At 40.0% G+C, this 14196-nt stretch overlaps 1 protein-coding gene across 4 annotated transcripts in view; it reads right to left on the reverse strand.

The window, feature by feature from the left end:
- Positions 1–14196, reverse strand: part of LOC6525597 (mucin-5AC) — a 39233-nt gene that overhangs the window by 5124 nt on the left and 19913 nt on the right. For all 4 annotated transcript variants that reach the window (XM_039373359.1, XM_002101396.3, XM_015190895.2 and 1 more), the window contains 2 exons: positions 7000–7652; positions 4613–6644 (listed from right to left, as the gene is read on the reverse strand). In XM_039373359.1, the coding sequence (XP_039229293.1) occupies positions 4613–6644; positions 7000–7652 (2685 nt within the window). The remainder of the gene's footprint in view (positions 1–4612; positions 6645–6999; positions 7653–14196) is intronic.

Genomic DNA, 14196 nt, shown 5'->3' on the forward strand with positions numbered 1-14196 from the left:
TTTGGCCGTAAATCGCTTTTCAGTTATTTTGCCACTATAAATAGCAGTATTTTGATCATAACTTTTGAAATATTGGTCTGAATATGGAATGGCATACCTCGTTGAGCTCGTAAATAAATTTCCTATCGAACTGTGTTTTCAAAAAAAAAAAAATATTGTTTTCACTTTTTTTCCAATTTTTGATGATTTTTGGCCGAAAATCGCTTTTCAGTTATTTTGCCACTATAAATAGCAGTATTTTGATCATAACTTTTGAAATATTGGTCTGAATATGGAATGGCATACCTCGTTGAGCTCGTAATTAAATTTCGAATCAAACTGTGTTTTCAAAAAAAAAATTATTACTTTTTCACTTTTCTTTCAATTTTTGATGATGATTTTTGGCCGAAAATCGCTTTTCAGTTATTTTGCCACTATAAATAGCAGTATTTTGATCATAACTTTCGAAATATTGGTCCGAATGTGGAATGGCATACCTCGTTGAGCTCGTAAATAAATTTCCTATCGAACTGTGTTTTCAAAAAAAAAAAAATATTGTTTTCACTTTTCTTCCAATTTTTGATGATGATTTTTGGCCGTAAATCGCTTTTCAGTTATTTTGCCACTATAAATAGCAGTATTTTGATAAGAACATTCGAAATATTGGTCCGAATATGGAATGGCATACCTCGTTGAGCTCGTAATTAAATTTCCTATCGAACTGTGATTTCAAAAAAAAAAAAATATTATTTTCACTTTTCTTCCAATTTTTGATGATAATTTTTGGCCGTAAATCGCTTTTCAGTTATTTTGCCACTATAAATAGCAGTATTTTGATCATAACTTTCGAAATATTGGTCCGAATGTGGAATGGCATACCTCGTTGAGCTCGTAAATAAATTTCCTATCGAACTGTGTTTTCAAAAAAAAAAAAATATTGTTTTCACTTTTCTTCCAATTTTTGATGATGATTTTTGGCCGAAAATCGCTTTTCAGTTATTTTGCCACTATAAATAGCAGTATTTTGATCATAACTTTTGAAATATTGGTCTGAATATGGAATGGCATACCTCGTTGAGCTCGTAATTAAATTTCCTATCGAACTGTGTTTTCAAAAAAAAAAAATATTGTTTTCACTTTTCTTCCAATTTTTGATGATGATTTTTTGCCGAAAATCGCTTTTCAGTTATTTTGCCACTATAAATAGCAGTATTTTGATCATAACTTTTGAAATATTGGTCTGAATATGGAATGGCATACCTCGTTGAGCTCGTAAATAAATTTCCTATCGAACTGTGTTTTCAAAAAAAAAAAAATATTGTTTTCACTTTTCTTCCAATTTTTGATGATGATTTTTGGCCGAAAATCGCTTTTCAGTTATTTTGCCACTATAAATAGCAGTATTTTAATAAGAACATTCGAAATATTGGTCCGAATATGGAATGCCATACCTCGTTGAGCTCGTAAATAAATTTCCTATCGAACTGTGTTTTCAAAAAAAAAAAAATATTATTTTCACTTTTCTTCCAATTTTTGATGATGATTTTTTGCCGAAAATCGCTTTTCAGTTATTTTGCCACTATAAATAGCAGTATTTTGATCATAACTTTCGAAATATTGGTCCGAATGTGGAATGGCATACCTCGTTGAGCTCGTAAATAAATTTCCTATCGAACTGTGTTTTCAAAAAAAAAAAAAATATTGTTTTCACTTTTCTTCCAATTTTTGATGATGATTTTTTGCCGAAAATCGCTTTTCAGTTATTTTGCCACTATAAATAGCAGTATTTTGATAAGAACATTCGAAATATTGGTCCGAATATGGAATGCCATACCTCGTTGAGCTCGTAATTAAATTTCCTATCGAACTGTGTTTTCAAAAAAAAAAAAGATATTGTTTTCACTTTTCTTCCAATTTTTGATGATTTTTGGCCGAAAATCGCTTTTCAGTTATTTTGCCACTATAAATAGCAGTATTTTGATCATAACTTTCGAAATATTGGTCCGAATGTGGAATGGCATACCTCGTTGAGCTCGTAAATAAATTTCCTATCGAACTGTGTTTTCAAAAAAAAAAAAAATATTGTTTTCACTTTTCTTCCAATTTTTGATGATGATTTTTGGCCGAAAATCGCTTTTCAGTTATTTTGCCACTATAAATAGCAGTATTTTGATAAGAACATTCGAAATATTGGTCCGAATATGGAATGCCATACCTCGTTGAGCTCGTAAATAAATTTCCTATCGAACTGTGTTTTCAAAAAAAAAAATATATTATTTTCACTTTTCTTCCAATTTTTGATGATGATTTTTTGCCGAAAATCGCTTTTCAGTTATTTTGCCACTATAAATAGCAGTATTTTGATCATAACTTTCGAAATATTGGTCCGAATGTGGAATGGCATACCTCGTTGAGCTCGTAAATAAATTTCCTATCGAACTGTGTTTTCAAAAAAAAAAAAAATATTGTTTTCACTTTTCTTCCAATTTTTGATGATGATTTTTTGCCGAAAATCGCTTTTCAGTTATTTTGCCACTATAAATAGCAGCATTTTGATCATAACTTTTGAAATATTGGTCTGAATATGGAATGGCATACCTCGTTGAGCTCGTAAATAAATTTCCTATCGAACTGTGTTTTCAAAAAAAAAAAAATATTGTTTTCACTTTTCTTCCAATTTTTGATGATGATTTTTGGCCGAAAATCGCTTTTCAGTTATTTTGCCACTATAAATAGCAGTATTTTGATAAGAACATTCGAAATATTGGTCCGAATATGGAATGCCATACCTCGTTGAGCTCGTAAATAAATTTCCTATCGAACTGTGTTTTCAAAAAAAAAAAAATATTATTTTCACTTTTCTTCCAATTTTTGATGATGATTTTTTGCCGAAAATCGCTTTTCAGTTATTTTGCCACTATAAATAGCAGTATTTTGATAAGAACATTCGAAATATTGGTCCGAATATGGAATGCCATACCTCGTTGAGCTCGTAAATAAATTTTCTATCGAACTGTGTTTTCAAAAAAAAAAAATATTATTTTCACTTTTCTTCCAATTTTTGATGATGATTTTTTGCCGAAAATCGCTTTTCAGTTATTTTGCCACTATAAATAGCAGTATTTTGATCATAACTTTTGAAATATTGGTCTGAATATGGAATGGCATACCTCGTTGAGCTCGTAAATAAATTTCCTATCGAACTGTGTTTTCAAAAAAAAAAAAATATTGTTTTCACTTTTCTTCCAATTTTTGATGATGATTTTTTGCCGAAAATCGCTTTTCAGTTATTTTGCCACTATAAATAGCAGTATTTTGATCAGAACATTCGAAATATAGGTCCGAATATGGAATGCCATACCTCGTTGAGCTCGTAATTAAATTTCCTATCGAACTGTGTTTTCAAAAAAAAAAAATATTATTTTCACTTTTCTTCCAATTTTTGATGATGATTTTTTGCCAATAACCGCTTTTCTGTTATTTTGCCACTATAAATAGCAGTATTTTGATCAGAACATTCGAAATATTGGTCCGAATATGGAATGCCATACCTCGTTGAGCTCGTAATTAAATTTCGAATCAAACTGTGTTTTCAAAAAAAAAATTATAACTTTTTCACTTTTCTTTCAATTTTTGATGATGATTTTTGGCCGAAAATCGCTTTTCAGTTATTTTGCCACTATAAATAGCAGTATTTTGATCATAACTTTTGAAATATTGGTCCGAATGTGAAATGGCATACCTCGTTGAGCTCGTAAATAAATTTCCTATCGAACTGTGTTTTCAAAAAAAAAAAAATATTATTTTCACTTTTCTTCCAATTTTTGATGATGATTTTTGGCCGAAAATCGCTTTTCAGTTATTTTGCCACTATAAATAGCAGTATTTTGATCATAACTCCAATCATGGAATGTCATACCTCGTTGAGTTCGTAATTAAATTTCCAATCAAACTGTGTTTTCAGAAGAAAATTAAAATTTTTTTCACATTTATTGCAATTTTTGATAGTGTTACCCCCTTACAAAAAATGCGAAAATTTGGCCAAAAATTACAAACAAAGTCGTTTAAAAAGTGATTTGGTTGGTAAGTATTGGTAATTAGGAGTACAAAAATGTAATTCTTTTAACTTTCTGACCATTTTTAGCCAAGTTATACCGAAAATATCAATCGTAAATATTTCATTTTTGCCAAAAATCGTTTTCTCTTTTTTTTTTATATATATTATATATTATATATATATTATTTATATGTTTAATTGCAATGTTATGGTACTAGTACTGCATGTACGGATTTGTCGCTTTAATAAAACGAAATAAATTAAAATCCGCCAGTTAAACGCAGCCTGAAACTATGCAGCATTTTTAATTCAACTGTCAAAAGCTTTCTGAGACAGTCCATAGATGGCGCTGTGGTGAAAATACTAATCGTGGCGATTTTTCTGTTTGTTAATTTAACAAATGATTATACCCGTTACTCGTAGAGTAAAAGGGTATACTAGATTCGTTGAAAAGTATGTAACAGGCATGTAAAGTAACGGGTGTCAGATAGTCGAGAAACTCGACTACAGCGTTCTCTCTTGTTTAAATAATTAATTCCTTAAATTAATAAAATTGAAATTCTTAATCAAACTCACATGGAATCGCCCCGCATTTGCTCCTCCTGTCGGCGAGATGAGGTTGCTCCTGAGCAGTTGGCCCAGTGACGCCTCGTACTCCGCATGCAGCTGCAGCTGGGCGTTCCTGGGCTTGGGCGTGATGTTGACCACCTCGGGGGCCACATCGTTGGCGGGACTAGGCGACGCCTTGTAGTGCTGCAGATGCTCACGCTGGTGGAGATTATTGTTGTGATGGTGTCGTTTCGGCGGTTTGGTGGCCAAAAAGTCATCGATGGCATTGGATTTGATTGAACCCGGTTGCCGCTTGGCCTCGAAGTACTCGTAGTAAATAGGATTGGACTTGGAGAGCGGCGGATCGAGTGACTGATCCTGGCGAGAGCTCTCCGTCGAGCTGGGAACGAAGACCAGCTGGGGTCGCGGTGTGTAGTTGACTGGATAGATGGGAATGGGCACGGCCACCGGCACAGGTACCCTTTCCACATATTTGGGTGAACTGTGCCTGGGCGGCGGTGGCAGATAGGTGATGCCATTATACTTGGGCTTATACGACGTTCGGATGGCGGGCAAGTGCACTGGTGGCCTGGAAGTGGTAGTGGTGCTGGTGCTTGTGGTCGTGGTACTGCTGCTCGTACTGCTCGTAGTGCTGCTGGTCGTGGTCGGAGGTCTTCGCGTCGAGCCACTGCCCTCCAGTCGGCTGAAGTGATCCGGTGGCGGCGGTAGGACAATGCCCGGCACCAGCGGTCCTGGTGGCACGGGATTCGTGTAGTTGCTCCTGTACACGAACGTGTAGGCTGGTGGATAGTACAGCGAGGGATCATCCTCGTCGAAATCGCTGACATTGGCCGGAAGTGGAGAATCGCCGACCAGCGAACCGTTGCCATTCAGGCCGTTGATCAGCCAGGGTCCCAGGAGCGGCGGAGTCCTCAGCAGGCCCTTGGACGCCACCGTGTCGTTAGTGGGGTAGAGCAGCCAGGGGGCATAGGGCGCCGGATAGACGTAGGCCGGACCGGTAGTATCCGGACCGGCGGCATCCGCGGACTTAGCTGCCGGAGATGCTGCAGTCGCTCCCGTCCGGGCAACAGGATGCGATGAGAGATTTTCAGCGGCGGCGCCTTGGTGGCCCTGGTGGTTGGCTCCCTTAGCGGATAGCGTTGCATTGCCAGCCGCCGGACGGAGGATCTCGAGTTGATTATCTCGGATAAGCTGCAGCGGCCCGTTTGGCTCGAGCTGCACGGGAAATGGAGGCGGCACCGCCGGATTTGCTGGCAACTTGATCTGTCTCCCGGGCGCATCGTAGTCATCGATTGCCGGCCACGGACCGTGCTGATTGTCCTCCGCCTCCTCGTTGAGGGAGCCGCCCTTAATGACCAGCAGGTGATCCTCGGCCAGCCAGATATCCTCCTCGTTCAGGCCACCGTAGTTGCGTTCGTTGTCCAGCGGCACCTCCGAGTTGCGGGCATAGCTCAGCACTCCCGGTCGCTTGGGAATGCGACGGAAGAGCTCCTTTTCGATCAGCCCGTACTTGCCATCCCTCACCTGATCCGCCAGCGTCTTCTTCTGGTCCTCCTTGGCCGGCTTCTTGGCCGGTGCATCGGCTTCCTTCCCAGATCCAGCGCTCAGCCGCAGGATGCCATTGTCCCAGTTGTCGAAGTCGTCGGGTTCATTGAGCAGAGCCTCATCATCGTCCGATTCCCGTTCCTTGTAGGGATTCGGGGTATTGGATGTGGGTGGGGGCAGCGGTGTTGTGGATCTCGAGATGCTCGGCGGATTGCTAAATCGCGTGGTGGCTACCGTGCTGGTTAATCTCGGCCTGCTCGATGGCTTGGCCAGTCGGTAGCTGCTGCTCGCCTTGCTCCTCAAAGGAGTTTTCTTCGTCGTCGTCGTCGTGGTTGTCGTCGTTGTTGTCGATGTCGAGGTACTCGTACTTGCCGTCGTAGAAGGACCAAAACTGGAGAAGGAGCTGTTGGCACTCACCGCCGACACCTCGTAGGTGGAGTGCCCCTGGGCATTGTGGATGTGACCGGCCACCAGGCGCTGAATCATTCGGGGCCTGTCAACGAAATTGGTATTGGGGAATCGCAGTCAGGGATCGGGAATATCACACATCTGTGCCATGGCACATAAATCAAAAGGCGGCACCCAAAATGGGCAGGCGCCTGCCAAGATCTCAAAAGGCAAAGACCACAATCATGGTGGGCAATTATGGTGGGCGAACCGACGGTTAAAGTACCGTGCATTTTAAAAGAAAAATTAATACTCTAAACTTGCAGTTAACTATCAAAAATATTGTTTTTTAGATTACTCTTCTCATTTGCAATAAAAAATCTCTTAATTGTTTTACACTAGACAAAGTAACTATGCTAGAACCAGCATACCTAGCCTCTTTAGTGTAGGGTATCACTCACGTTTTCAGTGCGCCACGACTGGAAGTGGTGCTGGAAGCGGAGCCTGCGCTGTCACTGGAACTGGAAGTGGGCGAGTGGGCGTGGTAGGGACTGGCGGTGGGCGGCGCGGACTGCCAACTGCGTCGAATACTCGAATCGCCACTTAAATCCGGGGTATCACGCGGTTGCCTGGGACTCCGCACACTCCCCCGATCCCTGGAGGATCTGCCGACCGAGGCAGGAGCTCCAGTTGTTGTTGTTGCTGCTGTGCTGCGCCGCCGCTGCAATAGCCTACCGCTTGTTGCTGTTGTTGTTGTTGTTGTTGTTGTTCTCGGTGCTGCCAGCGGCGGCAGAGGCGTCGCTGCGCTGCCACTGCGGCCGCGACTGCGAATCGGGGTCACCGTAACCGTCAAATCGATCGACTGCGTCGTGGGCGGACGACGCTGACGTGGCGCCCTCAGCGTTGGCGCCTCTGTGCTGCTGGTGGACACCGGCACGCCCCCCGCCCCCTGAAAGAGGGCTGCGCCACGGCCGCGCTGTCGCGACGCTGCCGCTGTCGCTGTCGCAGTTGCTGCTGTGGCTGCTGTAGTTGTTGTTGTTGGTGTCGCCGCCGTTGACAGCGCAGTCGACGCCAGCAGAGCTATCACTATCAAGTGCAAGGTTAACGATGCCATCTGCAGAAGAAACACAACACGAGCGCCAGTCAAATGGGTGTTATTAAATCGGAGAAAACGGAAAACAGTGGAAAATATAACACATAGAGCAAAGACTGTCTTTGAAAACTATAAACATTACAATCCCAAGTCGCTTTTAGGTAATTTAAAGTTTATGCACATATTTCCCACTTTATTTACAGATTTATTTATGCCTAAACATTTTTAAAACCTTATAAATCACTTATAATTATTTTGAAGTAAGTGTTTTTTGGTTTGGAAAACTAATTTGTACAAGAAATAAGTTTGTAAAGTATTTTATTATTTTTAGTATATTATTTAATGTATCTTATATAAGTCAACATTGCATAATAAGCTTGCTATTTGGGTGGTAATTAAGTTAACAAGTTAACGTATCTAATAAACTTCATAAGACAGCAAGCAATTTAAAAGCAAAGTGAATTAATCTGGTACATAGAGTGGGTTTTAATTATAAATCTCCTGCCAACATAACCCTTTCGAAGTACCCTCAGATTTGATCTCGAAAGATCGCTGTAAACAATGGCTTAAAGCAGGCTCATTCAGCCGTAAATCAATTGGAAATAGCAACAAATATGTGTATGCCAAGACCGCTCACAATCGTGTTTGTAGTTGTTGTTGCTGCGCGCGGTTAATTAACATGAATGAGCAGATAACAATAACAAAAAGCAGCCGTAAAGTTTGAAGCACGCGTCGCTTGCAAAAATCCAAAACCCCAAAAAAAGTGAAGACAAGCGAAAAAAAACCTGAAGTCAAAATAGTTTTTTTTTTTTCATTTACAAATGCACTTGAGCGCATCGTTGGAAAAAAAAGAGAGGGGTGCGATTCGTGATTTTTCAGCAATTCGATTGCACAATTAAAAGCAGGAAAAGGTGAGAAATTCATGATCGCAGAGTGGTATAATATAATTAAAAATTTATTAATATTTGCCTTTTATAAATAAAGCATTTTTATCTAGAAATTCCAACTCCATTCTCACTATGAAAGACTTTTCATTCTTCATGTTGTGAAAATTTAAAAACCTTTCTAATTTGCATATTTCACTTAGGTTTTGTATGCTCTAAGTTATATGATGCCAATAATGAATGAATTCTAGTTCTAGGAGCTATGAAGTAGCCATTGAAATGCACCTCCAATTAAACCTTTAAGTTTGAGTCTTAAGACCGATTTTCCTACGCCACTTGAAGCCGAAGGAACGTAGGCTTGTCCGCCCATCAATTTAATACAATCCAATCCAATTCGATGCCAGTCACTTTCGACGCCCCGAAATGCCAAATGCGAAATCAAGGACAGAGCTTTGAAGAAATCGAATCATAAATAACATTTTACTTTTGGTCTTTGTGTTTTTGTGTTTTTCTCGACTACTTCTCGTCGCTGGGCATTACTCATACGCGCCGTGGCTAATTGACCAAAAAACGCGACAGGTTGAAGACTTTTTCTTATATTTCTTATATATATATATATGTACATATATATATGGTATATCTATATTTCTTTTTTGGCGCCCACAAGTGCAGGCGCCAAGCTTGAGGCATTTTCGTTGTTGGGCGCAGTTGCCAAACCCCGAAAAAAAAAACAATGCAAAGTGCAGTCACAAAAAAAAAAACAGATATATATGCAGGGTGAACAGAAAAGAAAAAAAAAGTGGGGGAAAAAATAGAAACAATCAAATGGAACGTGATTCGAAGCCGAAACTGAAACTGAAGCTGTGGCTGAAACCGAAACCCAGGCCGAGACTTAAACTAAGCCCAAAACTGGACTTGGACTGGACTTCGGAATGGACTAGGAATGCGTTGTATCGTGTGCCTAGCGCCTGTCCACTGCGCTCCAATTTCAGCCTTTGCTTTTAGCCCGCTTTTATTTGGGTCTTATTTTATTCGTAGAACCAGCGACCAGCGACGGCTGCCAAATTGTTGTTTGGCAATCAAAAAAGAAGTTGAAACAAAAAGTCAGCGGCTAATCGCGGCTGGTAGGTCCAGCAATGTTAAGTACACTCACAAGTTGTAAACAGAATGATTGGTAAATATATTGTACAAATGAAGCCATAAATATAATATTATAATATATGTATATAAAAGCACTGCATATATTTATTATTTAATAGTAATAGAATTTATGATTGCTTAAGACCCAATTTGTATTCAATTGTTTGCCAAATGATCTGATTTTAAGTATCACTTTTAAAATGCACTTTGCATACTTTATAGCTTAGTGCATGTACCCACTCTGTTTAGATCGCTGTGGGCGTAGGGTATCATAAACAGTAAAACAGTAAAACAGTAAATAATGAAAACTGTTCGCGTGCGCAGTGGTCGGTGCCTAACGGTGCCTGTAGTGGCCAATCCCCCGGATACCCCGTATCCCCCCCGTTCTCCGTTCTCCGATCGCCGATCTCCGCCAGAGATTCGTCATAGAGGCGACCACGTTCCAGGCCAAGCCTTGGAGTCGCCGCCAGCCACTTGGAGGCATTTTTCATAACCGCAACGAGGGTACTGCAAAGTGGCTTAATCTTTGAATTTGGCACTAGTCGGCAATCGAATTGTTTTCTATATATTTTAAATTAGGTTTTTTTTAATTCTAATCTAAGAGTGATTCTTATATATAATATAACTGATTCTTATATAAATCATCTATTATTATCGCAGTATTAATATCTTAAAATTTGGCATAAGTCAGATAGACATAAATAAATATTTAAGGATCCACAAAAGCACTTTCTCGAGTTTAATAAAGGTATATAATATACAAATGCATGTATTATTATTATTACATTATTATTTTGATATTTCAGCAACTATTTCAAGGGTATACCCGTTCGGTGCGACTTGACAAGCCCGCCTTTCTCATACATTTTTTGTTGTTTCGTAGGCTTTTGTGTTTTGAATGAAAGGCAACGCGGTTGTCTTTGGCCATTGGCAATAAATAATTCTTTGTTGTTGCTGCGCCTGTTGCTTTACTTAAATTTAATTAGTTTATTTGAAAGCAGTTTTGGGCGATGGTGTCATAGATTAAATTGGACTCAATTCATTTTTTATCGCCGCCGTTCGTGTTTTTTTTTGCTCCACATTATTATCTAATTGTTCTTGTTATTATTTCGTATTTATTACATAGACATTCCTTTGCCTGTTCTCGATTTACAATATACCCAGTTGATCAACTATATTTCCGCAACACTTTGTAACGCGGCACAATTCAAATGAGAACTGATGCTGGAATTTGGTGAGTTTCAATTTTTAGGGGTGGCTAATATTTGATTTTAGATGGCAGTTTCAGTTTCGAATAAGTCAACGAACGCTGTGCTCTAGTTAATAGTTAATCAAAGAACAATGGAAGTAGCGGAGCAAGTCGAATGACAATAAGCCCAACAATTAAAACTAAATGCTAATCAAAAATATTAAAATTCGTGTGCGGATTTGGAGCGGAGAAAGAAACTTTCCGTGGAATTGTGCGTTCGAATAAAATAATCGAAATTAAAATGTTGCAACTTCGGTTGGGCGTAACTGCCAAACCGAATTGGAGTGAAGGTTAATCGGTTAAGGCGATGGTCAATGATTGATAGCAATGGAAAGGTGCAATGTTTTATGGGTTGTTACACTTTATAGAGGTGGCCATACTTAAATTTATTGTGCTCCAAAAAAGCAGCGAAATAAAGGTTGTATATTTAAAAGAAATACTACAATTTCTTACTTATGATTTGGTAAGCGATTCGGCAAGTGAAAGACTGTCAATGGCGACATATTTATGGTGTTTACGACGGATTCCTTCATCCTTAATAAGCCTAACAGTGCACCTGAGGCCAGGCTGAAACCAAAAACCGAATCGCGATCTTAACATGGCGAATAGTAAGTCACTTGGTTATCGCAGCCCGAAATCAGCGACAGGAAAGTAGTACAAGGCAGCAAAACAGTGGAAAAATCGAAAAAATTTAAACCGCCACGAGGCTTCACTGTGGGGGCGAACTACCCTGGATATCGTGGACACCGGACCCCTCCAGACCCCCCGATACCCCTTGATACCCCGCATTGCCCAGACTGCAATCCACAGAAGTTGGGACATGATCGTTCGTTCGGTTTGCATACATATATTTATTTTGCCGCCAAAGCGAAATATTTGTATTTGTGCCGTTGTTTCGCGTTGATACCTTTCGTTGAACGCCGCTCGCAATGGTCTGGAATTTTAAATAAATGCGATTTAGTTGTGCAACAATTTGCCTGGCTTTACTTTACTTTGTTCCCCCAACTTATTGCTCTATTTTCTTGGACGCCACTTGCTCTGTGAATTTATGGTAAATAATTTAAGTAACAAAAAAGCTGCCTGTCGACCAGAGAATAACAAAATGGCAAACAATATCAGGGGCAATGCAACTCTAAAATACCTCATAGGCATTTTGCTGCAAATCGTTGGATATCGCAATTATTAAAAAGTCAATTATGATTTTCTTGCTCTTCAGTATAATATATTAAATTTTTTTTAAGTTAATAAATAGGACTTTGAGCAGACAAAACTTAACCATAGTAGTTCTAGTAAAAAAGCTCTTCGCAACATATTTAAAACATATTTTAATGGATTTTACAGGGTATCAGGTGTGCCTGACACTTCCTGGCTTTGCGTAAGCTCCTAACAATTTAATATATGATGTATTATCGTTAGTCTTTCGTTGGTTTCTGTTTCTGCTTATTGGCAACGAATATCAAGAGGCACTCGGCGCATTAACCAACCCAAGTAAAGCCAGCTTTGCCTACACCCGTGTCCAAAATAATAGTTCTGGTAGCAAAGAAATCTCAGTAGTTATTTGATATAAAATAAGATGCTTAATAATTCGTTTAAAATGACATTTGTTTGCATTTCTTTTGAGAGTTATTATCTAAGCGCAGAACTATTAACTTGACCCCGTCTGTGTGTATATATTTCATTCTGTATTCCGGCGGCTCGGGTGTGAAAGCGAGAGTCCGTCGTCGTTGTTATTATGGGTAAAGTTATGCTCGGCGCGTAACTGGGCCAGCAACAACAACGAGAAATGTTTACAAAATATTCATTGATTTAAAATGTGGTATTTCTGAGTTTATTGCTATGCCTTTAATTTATTTTTGTTTTTTTTTTGGGAATTTTATTGTTGTTGCGGGTTGATTGATCAGGCTGCAGTGTGTGATGCAATAATGAGGGAGTACGTTTTTTGTTACAATTTAAAGCTAACATTCTCTTCCCTCCACGGCAACGCGGCGTATGCGTAATATTTTGGGCATGCATTCCGCGCATTGCGCATACGCCACTTGGTCCGCAGCTAGAAATATTGAACCCTCAATTAAGCGGAAATCTTGTGTCATTCGCAGAGCAGTGTTGCTGGGCGTGTCTGTCTGTCTGTCTTTTCTGTCGGTGCTGACTCCAAACCGAAATCGCAGACCCAGCGCGAAACGAGCAATAAAAAAAACACTTGATTAGGGGGGCAAATCGGTGGAATTTGGTGGTTTATAACTAGGGGAAACTGGGCGTGGGAAGCGTGCAGCAAAAGCCAAAGCAAACAACTTTATTATGCAAAGTGCCCAGAATGCCCCCTTCGTCGTGGCTACTCCACAGTCCACAGTACCCACTGCTCACTTCCCATTCCCATCATGATTTTGCCCTAATGACAAGCTGACTACTTAGCTCTATATATAAGTATTTAGTTAACCAACGTGTAAAGCCATTCGGTTCGTGTGCCGTTTCAAGCGAAAAGGGCGACAGCATTTGCTTCAATTTTATGGGAACAGAATCGATATGCATCGATTGAACTTTATTGGTGCCTTTAAGTACGTTTTACATTGAGATCTGGAGTATAATGTATGATTTTATGGGAGAATATAGCAGCGTTACAATAAAAACCTGAAACAAAAAATATATTGTTTAGATTGTCGGCTAGTTCCATTGAAGCGAAAGCTAGACCCCAACTCCTTTTTTGAGCCACAACGACGAAATGTTCCCAGCTGAAACCGCAAATGAATCACGTAGTTTTGAGCTCCCCCAAAATCAAATCGCTCGCGGCTCCAATACATGCAACACATATTGCATGTTGCATGTTGCGAGTTGCTGGTTGTTGGTTGTTGGTCGGCTTTGGCCGGTGATTGACACCTTTTAACTACCGTGACGCAATGGGGCGACAACAGGCGGGCATTTGGTAGCCGAGTGACACATTTCCACAGGTTTTTCCACCACCGGCCACCCACCGGCTTTTCCCATGGGGGGAAAATTGATGTGGCCTCCGCGAAAAACTCGAATTTCGTACCGAATTTTCACCCGATAATCTATAATTATAATTGCCACTCACTACGGCGGCTCAGCAAAAACAAAAAAATAAAAACCCAATGAAAATTTCCCAACCGCATTTATGCAACGTCGATCTGGAATGGATCGGTTTGGATCAATGCGCTATATAGCCACGCCCCGATCTCGAGGCCCTCCCGCCGAGTTGCGATGCAGTTTTCCGTTTGGCCCGTCGCACATTTAGTTAGCATAATTCGCTCTCTAATTGTCAACGACAGGCGAAGAATGC

The sequence above is a fragment of the Drosophila yakuba genome, chromosome X (assembly GCF_016746365.2).
Source record: "Drosophila yakuba strain Tai18E2 chromosome X, Prin_Dyak_Tai18E2_2.1, whole genome shotgun sequence".
NCBI lineage: Eukaryota > Metazoa > Arthropoda > Insecta > Diptera > Drosophilidae > Drosophila > Drosophila yakuba.